At 36.7% G+C, this 18,098-nt stretch overlaps 1 protein-coding gene and 1 long non-coding RNA gene across 3 annotated transcripts in view; one reads left to right on the forward strand and one right to left on the reverse strand.

The window, feature by feature from the left end:
- The window catches only part of LOC110181693 (uncharacterized), a 178,825-nt gene that overhangs the window by 13,119 nt on the left and 147,608 nt on the right, over positions 1-18,098 (forward strand). The window lies entirely within an intron of this gene.
- NetA (Netrin-A) overlaps positions 1-18,098 on the reverse strand; it is a 50,429-nt gene continuing 32,331 nt past the window's right edge. Inside the window, exons 4-8 of one of the 2 annotated variants that reach the window (XM_020949867.2) lie at positions 6,419-6,568; positions 6,183-6,329; positions 1,278-1,343; positions 772-1,198; positions 1-707 (exon numbers count right to left, since the gene is read on the reverse strand). In XM_020949867.2, coding sequence (XP_020805526.2) covers positions 566-707; positions 772-1,198; positions 1,278-1,343; positions 6,183-6,329; positions 6,419-6,568 — 932 coding nt within the window. In that variant the 3' untranslated portion in view covers positions 1-565. Of the gene's footprint in view, positions 708-771; positions 1,199-1,277; positions 1,344-6,178; positions 6,330-6,418; positions 6,569-18,098 lie in introns of both variants that reach the window. The other variant, XM_020949868.2, reaches the window with a different exon arrangement.

Below are 18,098 nucleotides of genomic sequence, written 5' to 3' on the forward strand. Positions count from 1 at the left end.
TGCTCTGTACAATATCTATTTATTACGATTTTTGCGAGTGATGCATGCTTTAAGTGTGTTTTCTCTTAAAATTAAATTATTGCTCGAGGCTGGTTCTAGTACATAAGTTCAAAGACAATGCAGATGAATAAGAAGCGTAACGCTGTCACTAGAGATAGAGCTCTCTGATTTGCCTGGCTTTATGCATCTTATTTACTTGCTTAGTCTCTGTTAAGTTTCTTTCTTAAACTGGGCTGACGGGAGTCTTAATCTTAGCGAATAATACAATTCGTATATTTATATATATCGATATTACATAGATTACATATATAGATACTTTCGTGTGTTTGTGTGAGTGATTGCTTCGATTGATTCTGTAACAATTAAAGTTAATTAAATAAATTAAATACCACTAGTTTGATCTTAGGCTGCTACAAAATCGGTTAGTTCAAAGGGCGAGTACAAAAAAAAAAAATAAACGACAATTAAATTAATGATATGGCCCACTGTGCCCTGCGCCCACTACAATCCTCCATTAAATCCTTAGGCCTAGAGTCTAGTCTGTGTTGGTTAATTCTCTAGGGGATTACGCACAAGTGCGTGCCCTACGCTGAAGGCGCTTCATTCGCCGATACCAATCCTCCTTCCATTCGATAACTATTGAATGCGGCCCAATGCCCAGGTAGCCCGGTGGCGCCTCCGAATCACGTCCCAGGATCAAATAGGATCTGTAGAGTATAATATGGTGTATATAGTACTAGTTTGTGGGAAGTGAGAACCCAAGGAACTCACCTGTTTACTCTGATCTTGGGGCAGCGGCACTCTAGGTCCTTAGTCGGTATGATCCAGGTCATAGGACCGCGTTTTAGCATTGTATTCGGCATTCCATATACGCTGCTCCTGCTCACGATTCCGCTCCTGATTCCGCTCCCCGCCGCCCCGCTTCCGCTGCTGCTGCTGCCGCTGCTGCTGCTTCCTGGCCTGCTTCTCTTGAAGACGGCCTGAATCTGCAGATCGTAGCGAGCCATTTCGTTGCCGCTGCTGGGATAACTGGGATCTGTCGATTGGAACTCGTACTCCGCCGGACTCTGGACGACCCCCGGCTGCTCCTGATCCATTTCGTAGTCCATTGCCACGTCGGGATCCATTGCGCGACGATGGGCCTCCCTGCTGGCTGCCTCGCTGCTCGTATCGCGACCAATTACTTTGGCCATTATTGCTATCATATTAGAAATTTATCAATTCAATTATATATTAAATTATCTATTATATATTAATAGGATTTTAATAATATTTACCGTAGTCTCTTTTGCAAAACTTGTTTAGGTTTAACCTTTTGGTGCTTACTTTGCATTTGCCGCATTCTGTAGAGGATAAAGAAAGGATATGTATTCAGATTAGATAAGTTTGTACTTCCTTTTATTATATCATAGATGAGAAGATGAGCCGGTAGCTTAGAGTAGGGATTTGATATATAGTTTTCGGGATAAGAATATAGAGTTAATTGGACTGGGGAGGGATTGAGGGATTCATATTGTTCCCTATTTCTGATTCCCTGTTCCCTATACCCTGTTTGCCCTTGTCCTTGGACTGGGGCATTCTACTCTTGTGTTCACAATTTAATTGCAATATTTATGTCTTTATGGCCAATGCCAATTAGCAGAAACAGCGCCAGAAACAGCAGCAATGCTCGATCAATTTTGCATTAAGGGAAACAAAATACCCCCCTACTCTTTTGATTTTTCCCTCTGCACTGAAAGAAATTAATGCTATTTCAGCTTCTTTAATAAATAGAAGAGGATATTTTTAAAACAACTAAAATACCTACTGTTTAATTTGAAAAAAGTATATAAAATTTCTTGCTAAAACAAAGTGAAGAAAAGTAATAGTGTCGAAATCGATTAAATAAAATAGAAAGTTCTATATTTATATAATAATATTTTATAGAATATAATCTTTTATATACTATATTATACTTTATATATTTGCTTTAAAAATAAGTCTTAGTTTAAGCAACAAACTTTATGGTAAACAATCCTTTAATTTCTAAGGCTAAAATCCCATACTTATTCCTCTCTGTGTATATTGCCTTCGTGCCTTGGATCGTCTTTTGTGCCAACTAAAATTAGCCAAGAAATCTCTGTATTTTTGCAATGTTTTATTTTCTCTCTACCTTTTTTTTATTTTTTACATTTTCGTATGTTTTTCTTTTGGCTGCGAATGGCAATTTGCATTGTTGTTTTGCGATCACAATGTCAAAGGAAACGTGACACAATTGAAGGCATAAACATTTATAAATTAAATCGAATGGATAAATTGATTAAAGAAAAAATCGTAAATGAAAAATACTATTTATAGAGCATTTTTCTCACCTGACTGATGCCCCATTCACTTAGTGAACATTCGATATTTATCGCTGTCATTTAAAGATCATTAACCACGCCCCGAATGAGGAACAAAAATAAAGCTCTAAGTTTCCTGAAAAATGTGTCTGAGTCATGGCCTGGGAATCCCTATGTTTTAAGTTGATTGAAATTACTTATATAGGTTTCATAGTTTCAGGCGATTTATATATCTATATACTATGTATAAATGTAAGCCCGATTGAGAAATTTAAACTTTGATTTGCATTTGAGTAAACTGAGTGCCAAACATAAATCTTTCATCAATTTTGACAGTCATCAAAATTAACATGACATTAAAACTGACCCTCGCACAGGGGTGGGGCACGAGCGGCAACTAAACTTTAAATTAACTCAAACTCGAACAGAATTTTAAATTAATTTAATAAGATTATCAAATTAGAAATTCATAATTAACATTCATGCTGCTGCTGATGCCGGGCGGCGCCGCTCATGAGGCTCTCTGTTGTGGCAATGAATTGCAAAGGACGAACTTTTCCGTGTGCCTCGTCGTCCATTTGCCTAACTCGGTTCTTGGTTACACGAAATGGAAAACTTTTCGCCAACAACTTTTCCCAACTTGCGCTTTTCTTTGCCGTTGACAAATAAATTTAAGAGGGTACTCCGTCCCCATTGTCTCCTCCTACATTGCCTCTTTAAGCACAGTTCTTAGTCAGCATCTGGATTTGCATTTTGGGCATGACGGATAGCTATATGGAACTGGCATAGTTGGTCCTTGCAGCAGGACCAACTTGATGTGCAACAATTGCAGCAGGGAATTGATACCATGTTAGTTACCCAGGAGGTGTAGTAGAAGGCCACAGGCGTCTGACAGCTATTCATATTGCAATTTTAATGGCTTTTGATGCATTTCAAAGAACTTTTACTACAAGTTGGGATTTCTTTTTAGAGCTGTAAAGGCTACAGGAGACTATGGGTGCTTTTAAAAGGGAACTTCGTTTTTGCTCTCTCTCTCTTCTCTGTTATTTTTTGGTGTGTCCATCTCTCTCTATGTATCTCTTTCTCTATATCTCTAATTATAGTTGAAAGCATAAAACACGGTGAAGCAGCCATTTCCGACCCTATAAATCATATATATTCTTGATCAACATCAACAGGCGAGTTGATCTAGCTATGTCCGGATAAAATTTAATTTTTTCAAAATTTTGAAATTTTTTAAGTGGTTACATCGTTAAAATTGGCAAAAAATTGATCAAATTTTTAACTTTTTGAAATTTGCAATTTGTATGCAGATTTGTAAACCTCTTAAAAATTTGCATAGAGCAGCTTTCCGAATTGAAATTAATGAATTTTTGGCTTAGTTATGAAATTTAAAAAACTTTGATTTAACCAATAATTAACATATAAAAAATATCATTATTTTATAGAAAAATCAAAGTTTAAAAATAGCATTACTCGGCTAAAAATTCATTAATTTCAATTAGGAAAGCTGTTCTATGCTAGTTTTTTATTAATATAATAAATCTGCATCCTCAATTTAAAATTACAAAAAAATCAAATTTTTGATAAATTTTTTAAAATTTTTACGATGTATAAAATGTCTAAAATTTTTCTTCTGCCCGGAGATGCCTAAATCGATTCAGCTTTTAATTCTGATCAATAATATATATGATTTATAGGGTCGGAAATGCATATTTCACTATATTTTAAACTTCTGATTAAAATAAGAATACCCTGTAAGGGAATAAAAAATATCCTAAGATGATAAATATGAATTCCTTACAGCATCGATAATCAATAACTGAAGACACCTTCCTTTAAGTTTTAGATTTTGTTCACTTAACACTGACATTGTGACTCTATTATGATTGTTTTGGCGATTACACTTCCTGTGGCTGCGCAGTCAATTTGTCATTGTCCTTCCACTTCCATCTGTAACTGCATTGAGTGTCCTTGCGTCCAGTTCCCCCAACCCGCTGTGGGATAACCAGTCGGTTATCCTGCGCTGACTTTGCCTAATGCCTTAGGCAAATAGTCGAGAGCAATTAGCGCCAGTGGCAGCGGTGTGAGGAGTACACACTGTACTGGGGCACAGTGGGCCCGAAAAAAAGCAGGCGGTCGCCTCTGCAGCTTATTCATGGGAAATTAAATAAAAAACTTTTTTAATACGTTTGCTTTTGCCAAGTTTTGCCTGTTCTTCTCTGTCATTCTATCTTTTTCACGCCGGCTCTTTTTCTTTTTTATGTACATATATTTCTATGGGGGGGCTATTCCCTGTTGTTTTTTTTTTTTGCCATTGTTGCTGTTGCTGATCTACCCTGTAGCTTCGTTGGACTCCAGGGTATACTGGGATCTAATAGATTTAGAAGTTTTTGATAGGAAATCCTAAGATTGTACGATAAAATATGGTACGGATTCAGGTAGAAGGATATCCAAGTATATGATAAGATAAGATCTAGAAAACATTTTGATTTTATAAACATAACATCTTAAAATAATGTATATATAATGACAATATAGGGAAGATATCAAAATGACACGTTGAAGATATCGTAAGGATGTCATGAAGATATCCCGAGGAAGTTATACAGAAATCATAAAGGTATCCTGAGTAAAGATATCATAAAGATATCATGAGGATATCTTCAATATATTAGGATATCATGAGGATATCATAGAACTATCATTTATTTTCTAATAAATAGTGTTATAGTCTTCATTGTTTTAATTTCCTAAAGGATCTTAAAGTCTTGCTCTTTATTATTATTATAGAAAGGATATTTAAGATAGCATTTGAGTAAAACTCACATATAATATATATAATATGTATAAATTAATCATTCAGACCAGTAAGTGGTATCTCATGGTCGAAACACTCAACTCGAGTGTTAGTTTTTATAATTTTTTTTTCTAGCATTTTAGTGGAAAGTTTGTTTTGCTTTTAGCACAAGCACGCGCCACCTTAGAAGGAGAGAGAGACAGAGTGGGAGAGTAGTGAAAGAGATGGAGAGATAGAACCGGGCTTAGTATGATTTATGCTGCGTGGCGCATTTTGTTAGCTTGTTGCATCTCTCTCTCTGTCTCTCTCTCTCTCACTCTCTCCTCCCTCCTCCGAGGACCCACTGTAGCTCCTTTGCAACTGTAACTAAAAGTTGCGTGCAAACATTTGCGTTGTCTGTTAAGTGCCCCCTGTCGCTATCTCTGTCTCTGTCTCAGAGCATATCACCCTCTCTTTCTGCCTCTGAGATACTCTTTTGTTAGACCGCTTCTTCTGGAGGGGCAGCCTCCTTTCCTGACCGACAACCGCCTGCACTTTAGCGGATTTGTGTTTTCTCGCCCATTTGAAAGGATTACAAAGGCGAGCCAAGCGCCGCGGCAAACTTTGAGCGTCCTTCTTGGCGCTATCGTACTTTGTTCTTGTTTTCCTCTCTCTCCAGGATGCGGACAGTGGGGAGTCGCTAAGGGGGAGAGTGGGAAATACTCGGAATATCTGTCTATATATCACTTTGATTTTGAAAAAAAATAATAAAGATAACGCACTATTTCTTATTAATTACAATATAAAAATGTGTGTGCAGGCTTTCAATGGATTTAATTACAAATTTAAATGGATATATATCCAAAATATTATTAAAAAAAGATGTATAAATATATGTAAGATGAAATTAAGTAAATCCTTTCAATGGGACTAACTACTGTAATCATTGAAAAACCAGAACATGTTGCCACAGGACGATGGATGGTGGAAAGATGGTTTGGCAGGATGTGGAGTAGGATGCATGGTTAGAACATACATACACACAACAGATAGATATGGATATGAGAGGAGCACTTACTTACCCCTGCCGCCCTCGGTGCGATAATACTGCGATTGGGCGGCCATTCCGGAGGCACTGACTCCGCCACCGGTAGCCGGAGACTCATGCTCATCCGGCTCCGGTGCAGTGTTCTGGGTATCCAGCATGTTGATCATGCGCGGCGGTTGTTCTATGAAAGATACGAGCGAGAGAGAGATTGATTATCTTTATTGTATAATATTTGTGGTGTATACATATAGGTATTCAGTTTATACTCACTGATGCAGGGGGCAATGTGGGAGCGACTCTGTTGGTAGCCACGGGCACAGCGGTTGCATGTCAGTCCGGTGACGCCGTCCTTGCAGGGACATTGACCGCTGGTGCTATTGCAGATCTTGCCAGATGATCCGATCGGATGGCACTCGCAGGCTGCAACAGAGAGAGAGTATAAGCAATTATCTGGGATATACAACTATATAGTATCGCCTGAGATTGCGGGACATGTTGCAGATGCTGCATGTTGGCAGCTTTTCGGAGCGTGCTGAGAGCTTAATGGACCCGGGTCCCGGCACTTCAAAGCGGACCACAATCGCTGACCAGAATCGCTGCCAATTGCCAATCTGCTGAATGCAGACCACTTGAGTTTTACTTAAAGTCTTTCAAGTTTCGAATTTTCCCCCCGGGGCAGCTGGCAGCACCCAGTACCACCCGTGATTTTCATCCTTCCTGGCCGTTTATGAGCCGTGGAAATGTGCATTAACAGATCCATTGTCCGTCCGCACACGGTTAATTGCAAATGAGAGTGCAAATGGGACCCATCGTCCAGTATTCTTTCCCTTTTTTTTCCCCGTGGCATAAATACAAGTATATGCACAAAAATATATATATACATATAGTATGTGCACCGGAAAGCAGAAGAGATAATGTTGGAAAAACAGAAAAATGGGAGAAAGAAAGGGATTTTATCCTTTATTTCCACTTGTATTCCATTCTTGCTTAATTCAAGTTATGTGTATATGTATTACGAGGGGGAAGGACTTTGTGGTTCCTCTTCCCCCACCAAAGTCTTGCTCCCCGTGGGTTGTTTAGTTAATAAGCCGCTTTTGGCCACATTTAATGGGTCCTTGCGCGCTGACTCTTGGCCAAAAGCTGTTGCATATTTAAGGATTTCATTTGTGTGTGTTGCTGCTGATGCTGATGGGCTGGCAGGTGGGTGGTGGCAAGTGGCACAGCTGTGGGTTATGTGTTCAGTAGTTAAAGGTGCTTGTCAAGCTACAAACAAAACACACACACATAACACTTAACCCCTTTGTTATGGGAAATGAATATAAATTTAATGGGAACATTGAATTGATTCGAGTTTGTGGTTTTTATAAGCGAAAATCAATATGAAATCGATCAATTGCAGTGTTTTTGGGCTTTATTAATACATTTGCCTTTCAAAAAACAAAGTTAAGTAAGAATATATAATGGAATATAATCGTTTTTGAGGTCTTTTACTTTAAAATAGATATTACAATTGATAAATGTATAGTTATTACTATTATTAATCATTCTAGAGTTATACTAATTTTTATGGAGAAATCAGATTTTAAAGTAACCATTACTAAGTTAAAAATGCATTAATTTTAATTCGGAAAACTGTTCTGTGTTAGTTTTTAACAGGTTAACAAATCTGCATAATCAATTTAAATTGTTCGAAAATTTAAATTTTTTTTTCAAATTTTTGGAAATTTTAACGATGTAACCCCTTATAAAATTTGGAAAAAAATTTAAAAATTTTAATTTCTCCCAAATATGCCTAGATCAATTCAGCTTTTAATGCTGATCAAGAATATATATGATTTATAGGGTCAGAAATGATTTCTTCACTGTGTTTTAAGCTTCTGATTAAAATTAGAATACCCTGGAAAAGTATAAAAATAAGTATAGATTCCTTTAGGTTGTTGTATCAAAATCTGATATTATATCTATAAAGATTGATTTTTTGAGCACTTTTATCTTCCGAAACCCAAAGCAAGTGTGTTAGGTGAGAATTTTAAAATAGAATACAATGATTTTCAATGTTTAAAATGCTAAACACGATATGAAATCGATAAATTTTCAATCCATTTATATATCTATTTTCTGAGCTTTTTTATTTTATGTCTTTCTTACTCTATCTTTCATTATTAGTCCCTGTATTTATTATTATTTAATTTACCTTGCGAAGTTCAACGAATTAAAATATATTCCTGCCGTCTGACCCTTTTTAGCTTCCCAAAGTCCGTTGGGGCCCTTTATGGCCATTGGTAATTAATGGGTTAACTAGGTCTGTACTTCATCTTGCTCTCACTCTCCCCCTTGACATCTCACTCCCACTCTGCCCCTCCTCTCTACAGTTCGCTTCGTGCGTGCGTGCAACATTTGGTAATTTAATCCGATTTACAATAAATTAAATGCGATTTATATGCACACAGTGACACATCCGGATGATAACAACAACAACTGTCACAACAACAACAGCAGCAACAACAGCAGTTGAAGCTATGACAACAGCAACAGACAACAATAAGTTGCAACAACAGCAACACGAGCCACAATTCGGTGTGTCCATTGTTGCCTGCAGGGCGTCCAACAGGACAGAGTGTGCCCAAAGAGCACAGTGTGTAGGTGTTGATAAAATTTATAAAAAAATAACTTATAATAAAAATTTATTGATTAAATTGTAATAATATATTATTACAAAGTAATGAATAGATTTAATTTATTCAAATCAAATAAATAAAAGTAGTAAACTGTTTCTGCTCAGCTTGAGAAACTTGGGCAACATTTATGTATGCTTTAACATTAATAATTACCAATAAATTGTAGTGAAATAATACAAAAATAATAGTAAACTTGAAGAAATTGTAATAATTTATTATTACAAATTGATAAATACATATAAACTATTAATAATAATAAATTAAAGGTAGTAAACTGTTTCTGCTTTAACTTAGGCAACATTTATGTTGCTGAAACAGCAGAGTTGCAGCACCAAAGTTGCTTAGGTTGCTCGTGTTGCTAGTCTTACTCATGTTGTTAGCCTTTGTTCATGTTGCTCAACTTGTTTCTGGCAACATTTGCCTAGCAACAATGCTTATGGCTACATTTCATATATCAATTGTTTAAAAAGTTATTTTAAATGCATTTCTTTGCCATTAACTTTGGTTCTGCATTAAAATATGGAAATCTATTGACTCATATGGCTTCCCTTTATTTTTTCTCCCTTTACTATTGATCAATTTAATCCCTGGCTTCTGTAATATATATATAAAAAACTGTGATTTTCGTGGCACTGTGCCATAAAGTGGGGTAGTGGGGGTCCAGCAATTCAAGTACGAGTATGACAACAATATGCGAGTTGTTCGGCTCGCTATCTGCGAACAGTGGACCATACCAGCCATGGGGGATGTGGCCGAGGATATGGGATATGGGATATGGGACATGGGACTTTCTGCTCTCGGGATATTGTTAAAATAACCAAGCCAGGAAAAAGCTGAAGGAAGACCGGCAGGGGGACGGGGGGACAGGGGAAGTTGTGAACGTGAACGTGAACGAGTTCATTACGCATCCCATATCAGTGCATTTGGTACATTCCCCGTGTATTTCCCATTCGGAACACATATGCTCTGGGCTGAATTTTCCACTCATTTTCCATTGGGAGAATTTGGTTGTATTCTTTTTTTTGTTATTTGAATGCCAGCTAAAGATTATGAATTTTCATTATAACGAGGCAACAGAGAGAAACGACATAAAATACAGGATATGCACCCCGCCTTCTCTTTGAGTGGCTTCATTTTCGAATAGTGGCGAATCCACGGTCCATTTGCATTTCTATTTAATTACGGATATGGATCCCTCGCTCTGAATCAACACCATTCCGGGGAAGCCTTTCGTCAGCTCCTCTCAGTCCCAGAAGGAGGAGTAGATGGAGGAGGTAACAACTGCGACCCAGTTCTGTTTGGACAAAGGAAACAGAGACCATTACTCCCGCTGGCTTATCCAGATCGATTCAGGTCAGGGTTTCACTGAATAAATGAGAGCTCCTAATGACACAGATGAATCACTACGCAGCATGAATCAAGATCAGGAGCCACTAATTTTGTTTGTCGATTAATTATACAACTTTTACAGATTCACAATTGTAATTTACATGGTAATAAGGTGTGTGTTTTGGCATAATTTTAGCTACATTTTAATGTAAACTTTTAGGGAAAAGATAGTTTTTAGTGCCTTATGGTGGAAATTACGATTGATTCATGTTTCCCCTGATCAGAGATATGATTTAAGACCTTTGTCCACTCATTAAATCATGAATATAACAGAAACATTTGGCAGATTTAAGAACATTTTCGAGAAAATATACATGGTATATATTCCAATGTTATGGCTAAATTTAAAATTTGCTTTTAGATGAAATGGTCAGCCTGGAATACGTCAAAAGTTGGCCATTTTCCATTTTCTATTTTCCATTACCATTTCCAGGTAGCCTTAAAATTCATTTGCACTTAGTATTTATTTAGTTTGGCTCTTGGCTCTTGGCTCTCCTGTCCAACAAAAAATTAATTAGGCACACACAACGAACACACCACACCCACCCATCACCCACTCAGGGAGTGTACTTACACACACAGAGAGAGAGAGAGGGAAATGAGGAGGCCCTGGGCCTAGTGTAAACATCATAAAGCAAATCAAGCGCAATTTGTTATTGTTTATTTCAACTTTGCGCAAGCAGAGCCCCTTTTCCTCCTCCACCACCTTCTACTCATGAGTACTGAGTAGTGAGTACTGACCACCGGGAGGAAAGTGCGTTACATAAATTTACCGCAAAAGTCTCTTCTTTGGCCATCAATTGCCATAAAATATTACCCCAAAAATTTTCTAGTCCAACGAAGGAAAAAGAAGGCCTCAAATGAATAAAAAATGCACTACAAAATTTAACTCGACTATGAGATACTTGGTACCAAACAAAGAAAACTGTTGGAGTAGATAAATAATTGTATTTCTATAACTATATGCTATATAAAATATATAATATATAAATATATTATGAGTATAAATTCTTATAAAACTCTTTGCCAGTGCTGGGTATCAAAAGAATAAAGGCAGCCAAAATTGTTGGCCATAAAGAGCACAGCTGCCAACAGTTGAAGAGGCTTTGTTGTTGTTGCTGCTGCTGCTGTTTGTTATTATTAGCAAAAAACAAAACCTCCAAAAGACTCATGCAATTTTTAAAAGAAAGCCAAACAGACTTGACTGTTCCGCCGAAGAGGAATTATGAAGAAGATTTTCCAGACCAAGTCGGTCGCGCCATCAGATGATTTGCAGTGAGAGATTACACCTGACCAGGAGTAGGAGGAGGAGAGGGGGAAGGAATCAGAGGTGAGGGAGGAGGGAGTGGGAGTGGGAGTGGGAGTGTGAGGAGAAGGAAGTCTGAGGAGCAGCTGACCTGGAACATTAACCAGACGAAATCGGATTGGATGTACTCCAGGCACTCTTGGTAAATAGACCATGTGATCTGACTTTCCAGCGATTTCCTCTTGAGAAAAATTAGGGATTTCATCACAAAAATAGGGCTCAATTATAATAATATAGTATAAGATATTATTATAATATAAAAACAATAATATATATTAAAAATTTTTATACTTTCTATCTAAATTTATCTTGAAAGTACATTATTTGCCTTAAAAACCAAGAAATTATTGCATATGATGTAGATATTGCATCTTATATTAAATTATCAATGATTTACCGATATAATGTATCGGTATTTTACGCCAAATTTGATATATGTGCGTAAAACTGTTATTCCAGTTAATAGAATATAATTGGAAAAAGAGACAACTGAATTAAATGCAATAACATTTTAAGGATAATATTAAAACCAAGATAGAAAACTAACGTGTTGGGAAGCCAAAGTTTATATACCCTTTTCAGTTTGCCATTAATTTATAGGATTTTACCGAAAATCAGTATTAGTTAAGCTTAAAAATTTCTCAATTTTTGAATTGATATTAATGATATTTTTATATGACAAAGCCAAGTTTAAAAATGGCATAACTAAGCCAAAAAAGCATTAATTTTAATTTGGAAAGCTGTTCTGTGCTAGTTTTTTGCAGTTAAACAAATCTGCATATTTAGTTTAAAGTTGTAAGAAAATGTAAATTTTTGTAAATTTTTGATCATTTTTATAATGTAACCCCTTAAAAAAAATTCCAAAATTTTGAAAAAATTAAATTTTAACCGGACATAGCTAGATCGATTCGCCTGTTGATGCTGATCACGAATATATATGATTTATAGGGTCGGAAATGATTCCTTCACTGAGTTTCAAGCTTATGGCTAAAATTATATTGCCTTGAAAGGGTGTAATAATAATAATTTTAAAGTAAAATGTAATATTTTTCGATATTTTATATATCTTTGAATCAAGGCTTATGATATTTCCGATATTTTTGTACCTTTTCTCTTCAATCTGATTCAACTTAATTCCCAGATTTGAAAGTGTGAACCAAGAGTTCCTTTAACAAAGGGATTACACATTCAATTAAAGACCCAAACACACTCTTGTGTGTGAGTCAGCCAAGTGATCTACCAATTGCTCATGAATTTAAATGAGCCATTTGATTTAGCCGGAAAGCCTCGAGCTTTCCCCTCTCTCTTTCTCTACTCTCTACTCTTTCTCCTCACACCTCGAACCGGTTTAAAAGGCGATTCACCTTTGCCTCCTCCTCGGCTCAGTTCAGCTCACTTCACACTTGAGCCGGCGGGCGGAACTTTCCTTGGCTCTTATTAATAAATCAAAGGCTTCGCACGATGCCGCGACACTCCCGGAAAAGTTGCTCCACCTAGCTTCCCTCACCCTTTTTTTTTTTTACTCCTGGCGAGCGGGAAAAACTTTATCGCGGTTGCAACTGGCGCAAAGTTCGCTCAACTTTTGCCCGGCGCCAAATGAGCAAAGTGGGAAAAATGTGGTGTGGTGGGTGGGAGGGAGGGGAAGGGCGGGAAAACTCCGGATGGAAATGGAAATTGTAGGAAGAGGCAGTTTGCTGCCTGTCTTTGCTACAATTTTCTTGTTGCATGTACAAAGTTGTTTCAGGTGGGGAGGCGGGGAGATGAGGGGGGGGGGGGGAAATGTTGGAAAAGCCGGCGCAAACTTTTCGCGCTCTTCAAATTGTGCGTTAAAGATTGAGTCGGATCTGAATGGGCCTTTTGAAAATCAAACGATGCGCAGTAAAGTAGGCAATGCCGATGCCGATGCCGAATGGTTGCCAAACTCTTGGCTACTTTTGGGCAAAAAGTGCAACGTTTCGGAAAATGATTTTCCACGGTCTAGGCGGGGGGGGGGGGGGGAAACTGTGGGGAAATGGCAGCGCCAATTTGACGCTTGAACAATTTGCACAGCTTTAAATGTCAGCTCGCATGCAAAATGTCATAATTCAAATTGGGCGGCGGCTGCTCGCCATCCCCCCCGGCAAAACCGCTCGCTGTCCTGCCCCGAAGGACACACGTCGACCCCGCCCCCTCCCTCTGGCAAGGGGTCCTTGTGGGTTAAGCGGTGAGCAGGATCTTCTACACTGAGACACAAGGATATATGGAGAGGGAATGTATGTATATTAAAGGGGAAAAGATTATTTTATTACGATTAATATAAGGAGTTTAATATTGTATTAAAAATACCTTGAATATTGATAAATTGAATTTTTTAAATATTGAAAAATATTGCTTTTTACTTTTTAATATAGATACAATCGTAAAATATTGAATGAATGCGATTGAATATATTTTTTGATTATATTTGATTCATATATCAAACAGAATATTATTTTCTCGTAACTCTTTTATATAGTTTTTATTATTTATCAATGTTGAAACGATTTTTCAATATTCTGTGGCATATATAATTTAAAATATTCCCAGAAAATTCTGCTAAAAAATTAGATGGATAAACAATTGGTCTTAAACAAATTTGCCTTTAAAAATGTATACACAAACAAAATCAATACAACTTGTAGGGATTACTATACAAAAAGTAATATTATTAAGAAATAAGAGTTTAATTATTGCAAAAACTTGCAGTTTTCTTTTCGAATATTTAATAAATGATGTAAAGAATCCTTAAATAAATCCCAACTATGTCTGATTTTTTAAACAAATTCTTTCAAAACTAAATAAATCCTAAGAATAACCCTCTATCTCCAATATAAAACCCTAAAACTCCACTATAAATCAACCTGTGACAGCTTCAAACTCTCTGCTCTAAATTCCTAAATTTTCTAAATTTCAAAACGAGTGCAAATCGAATTGAGGTCTTTCCCAAACAAACAGACAAATTCCAAGGGCATTTCCGATTCGTTGTGCTACAAACTCCCCTAAAAAAAAAAACACATCACATCTCATATCTTTCCTATCATTTACTATATTCCTGTTGCTTTTTTTATGTTGGCTTTTGGGTTGTGTCAAAAATGTTTGGAAATTGCCTGTGCTTAGGGTTTGAACTTTTATGGCTTTGCCAGCACAAAATTTGTCACGGCGCTTAGTTTAGAGTTTTGGGAAGCCCAAAGGCTTTCCCCCCAGCGGACTTTTCCCTCCCCCCCAAAACAGACTTTATAGTAATAGATTTTTCCACAGCTTAGTTTTTCCAAAACAAGAAAAAACCACCTTGGCTTGGGCTTAGGTTTAGCCGGCGATGATAAATGCATTTCGCGTTGGCATTTCCAAATTTCAATTAAGTTGCCACCCCTTGGAATGGCTTTTAACCTTTAACCTCGACATTGACGCATTTTTATGAAATTCTAATGATGTTCGAAGGCAATGTCCTGCTCCTGTTCCGGCTCCTCCTCCTCCTCCTACGCATCATCCCCAGCCAGGACATTCATGAACTTTTGGCAATAAAGAAACTTTTGCTACGTGTGTGTGGCATTATTTTAATTGCCGCTCCCGCTGTCGTGTTATTGCTGTAACATTTCGCACGTGACTTTCTGATTTTATGGCTTTTAATTTCACGTATTTAGTTACGGATAATGTTAATTGTATTCGCCAGCCCAAAAAGCCCAATAAAGTCCAACGCCCTCACAGTTATGAGGCCCCAATTGACAGGACTCGAGGTCCTTTGTCACAGATGACACGCCTTGTGTGTGTGTGGGTATGGAAAACAATTGCCAGGCAGCAGTCAATTGTATACCCTAATTAGTGGCCGATGGAGCGAAATGATATGATAATGGCAGTATGGTCCTCAACAGGACATTCGGTTATAATCGGATGAAAGCAGATCGCAAGCCATTTGCTGCACATGGAGCAGAGAAAGAGGTTAATCTTTAACTCATATTTAAGAAGGTTTCAGGAAGAACTTGCAACTTGTGAATCTTGTGACAATATACAGATCTCTATGTGTTAAAGTTTATAGAATATTATATTTTATTATAAAGAAAATTTTATGTTAAAGTTCCAAGAAGGATATGTAACTTTGACTTAAGATTTAGTTAATTTCTGTGTCTGTCCTCTGCAGCCATTTAATGGTTACATCAGTTACATTTTAACTAAAGAGTCTCCTTATATTAGAACAGATAAAGAATAGTCCAAATGAAGCAAACAAATTCCTTTAAAATCAAACCAAAAATGTGTTGAAATCCAAACAATTAGTTTTCTAAATCCCAAAAACATGTTGCCTTAAAAGCATTTATAAAACGTTCTATTTGATTTCTTGCTGTTGAAATGGAGTTGACAAAAAATGCATGAGATTCATATAAATTATTTACAGGGCACTCTGAATTCGATTTGCAGGCGATGCTCTTGTTTTTATTAGTCCTTGTGTGTATTTGTGTTTGTGTGTGTGCGGCATGCAAATTTAATGATGTCAAGCAAGGCAATAAGGCAAAGGGCCGAGCATACTTTTTGGGGTATGCAGGAAGAGGGAGTGTGCAGTGGGTTTCAGATTTTAATTATCGAAAGGACCCGGCACACACACAGACAACAGTTGAGAACAACCAACAACAAGTGTATGAATAATGATTCGTTCAAGGGCTGGATCCTTTTCTCTCTCTCATCGGACAAATAATAATATGTAATTTTCCGGCCATTGAAACATTTGCACAAATAAGGAAATTGACTGAATCGTTTGGCCAAATGGCTTTTGCCAACACTGAAAGTGTTTCCTGTCTGTATCTGTAACCTGTCTCTGTTACTAGAGATGTAAATGTATCTGTATCTATATCTACATATATCTGTATCTATATCCACATATATCTGTATCTCCAATCCCAGTTTCAGTTCCAGTTCCAGTTCCTATTTCCCCTCCAAAAACTCCCTGTCTGAGCTATGAATTATGGCTTTGGCAAGCGTCTGCTGCTCCATTTGACTTGTCTTGGCCTGGCTCAAGTAAATCATTTTAATATTTAAATTAAATCAACTTCAAAATCAACTACCACTTCAGATACAGATAGAGAAAAATAGAAAATAGAAAAATAGGGTACCTTTTTATACCCATTGCAGGGCTTATAATTTCAGTCAAAAGCTTAAAAAGCATTGAAGGAGTCATTTCCGACCCTACATTTCATATATATTCTTGATCAGGATCAACAGCCGAAGCGATCTAGACATGTTTGAAAGAAATTAAAATTTTTCAATTTTTTCAACATTTTTTAAGGGGTTACATTGTTAAAATTATCAAAAAATTAAACAAAAAATAAAATTTTTTAAATTTTATATCTCAGTATGCAGATTTATCAACCTTTTAAAAACTAGCCTAGAACAGTTTTCCAAATTGAAATTAAAGCATTTTTGGCTAAGTTATGATATTTGAAAAACTTGAATTTCCATATAAAAATCTTGATTTAAATACCTAGAAAATACAACCTAAATTACTTATTAAGTTCAACCTTAAATACTTTTAATTACAAAATTTAACAGATATTTATTCTAGATTATATTTTTTTTAAATTAATTTGTAACTAATTTCTCTAAGTGTAATCTTTTGCTTTGCGGAAGTTATGCCTCGTCTTGTGTCTCACCTAATCTTTTCCATTCTAAACCGGCAATCGGAATGACTTTAAGGCGTTAATTATAATGCGAGACATGCGAGCTTTTTGGATGAGGGGATAAAGCGTGTGTGTGCAATATAATTTTGATTGGCAAAAGGTACATAAAATACTTTATATATATATAAAGCTATATAGATACATATATGGAGAGGGGGAAGAGGCTGTTAAGCTGTTGAGATACATAAATGGAGAAGCCACGGGAATTGAATATTTCATTTGCTAATCTTTGCCTTTTATTCAAGCATTTAATTATCAAGCCTTAGTTATGATTTTTACAAGTAGTTTTCTCTGCAGAATATTTATTTGCTAATATTCTTGAACTGAAAACTCTTTCTAAATGATTTTGGCTCTGAATATTTGTATGTAAATGCCTTTTGTGGACATTCAATCAAGCTCAACCCCACTGCTAGCTGTCTCCAGCAAAATGCCATTAGTAATGTGAAATTATTTTGAATTTATTCTCAAGTCCTGGATAGGATAGGATAGGATATATGTTATGAAAAATGTGCATGCTGTAGATGAAACGAATAAATCATCCGAGGAGGCCACAAACCTAGAGGTCCTGCGACAGTCTACGTCTACACTCTGCATCAGCTGGATGTGTCTGTACCCAGATTTTCCTTTAGGATTTTCCCCCACAGCAATTTCGGTTGACTAATTGAAAGTTTGGAAAGGCAGAAGAGGAAATGCTGTGTGTGTTTTTGTTGTGCGGAGGGAGAGAGGGGTGAGCATTTGGCAAATGGCAAAACATGACGTAAAACAACTCAAAAACAATGCCGCCAACTGTGTGTAAAAAATCTTTCTTAACAAATTGCAAGCGTGTCAAAATGAAAACGCATAAATTTTTTAATGCCAACTCTCTCGAAGGCGATTAAACTTAAAAAACACAAAAT

Source organism: Drosophila serrata, unplaced genomic scaffold (genome assembly GCF_035046125.1).
Source record: "Drosophila serrata isolate PLE 108 unplaced genomic scaffold, ASM3504612v1 contig_276, whole genome shotgun sequence".
Taxonomy (NCBI): domain Eukaryota; kingdom Metazoa; phylum Arthropoda; class Insecta; order Diptera; family Drosophilidae; genus Drosophila; species Drosophila serrata.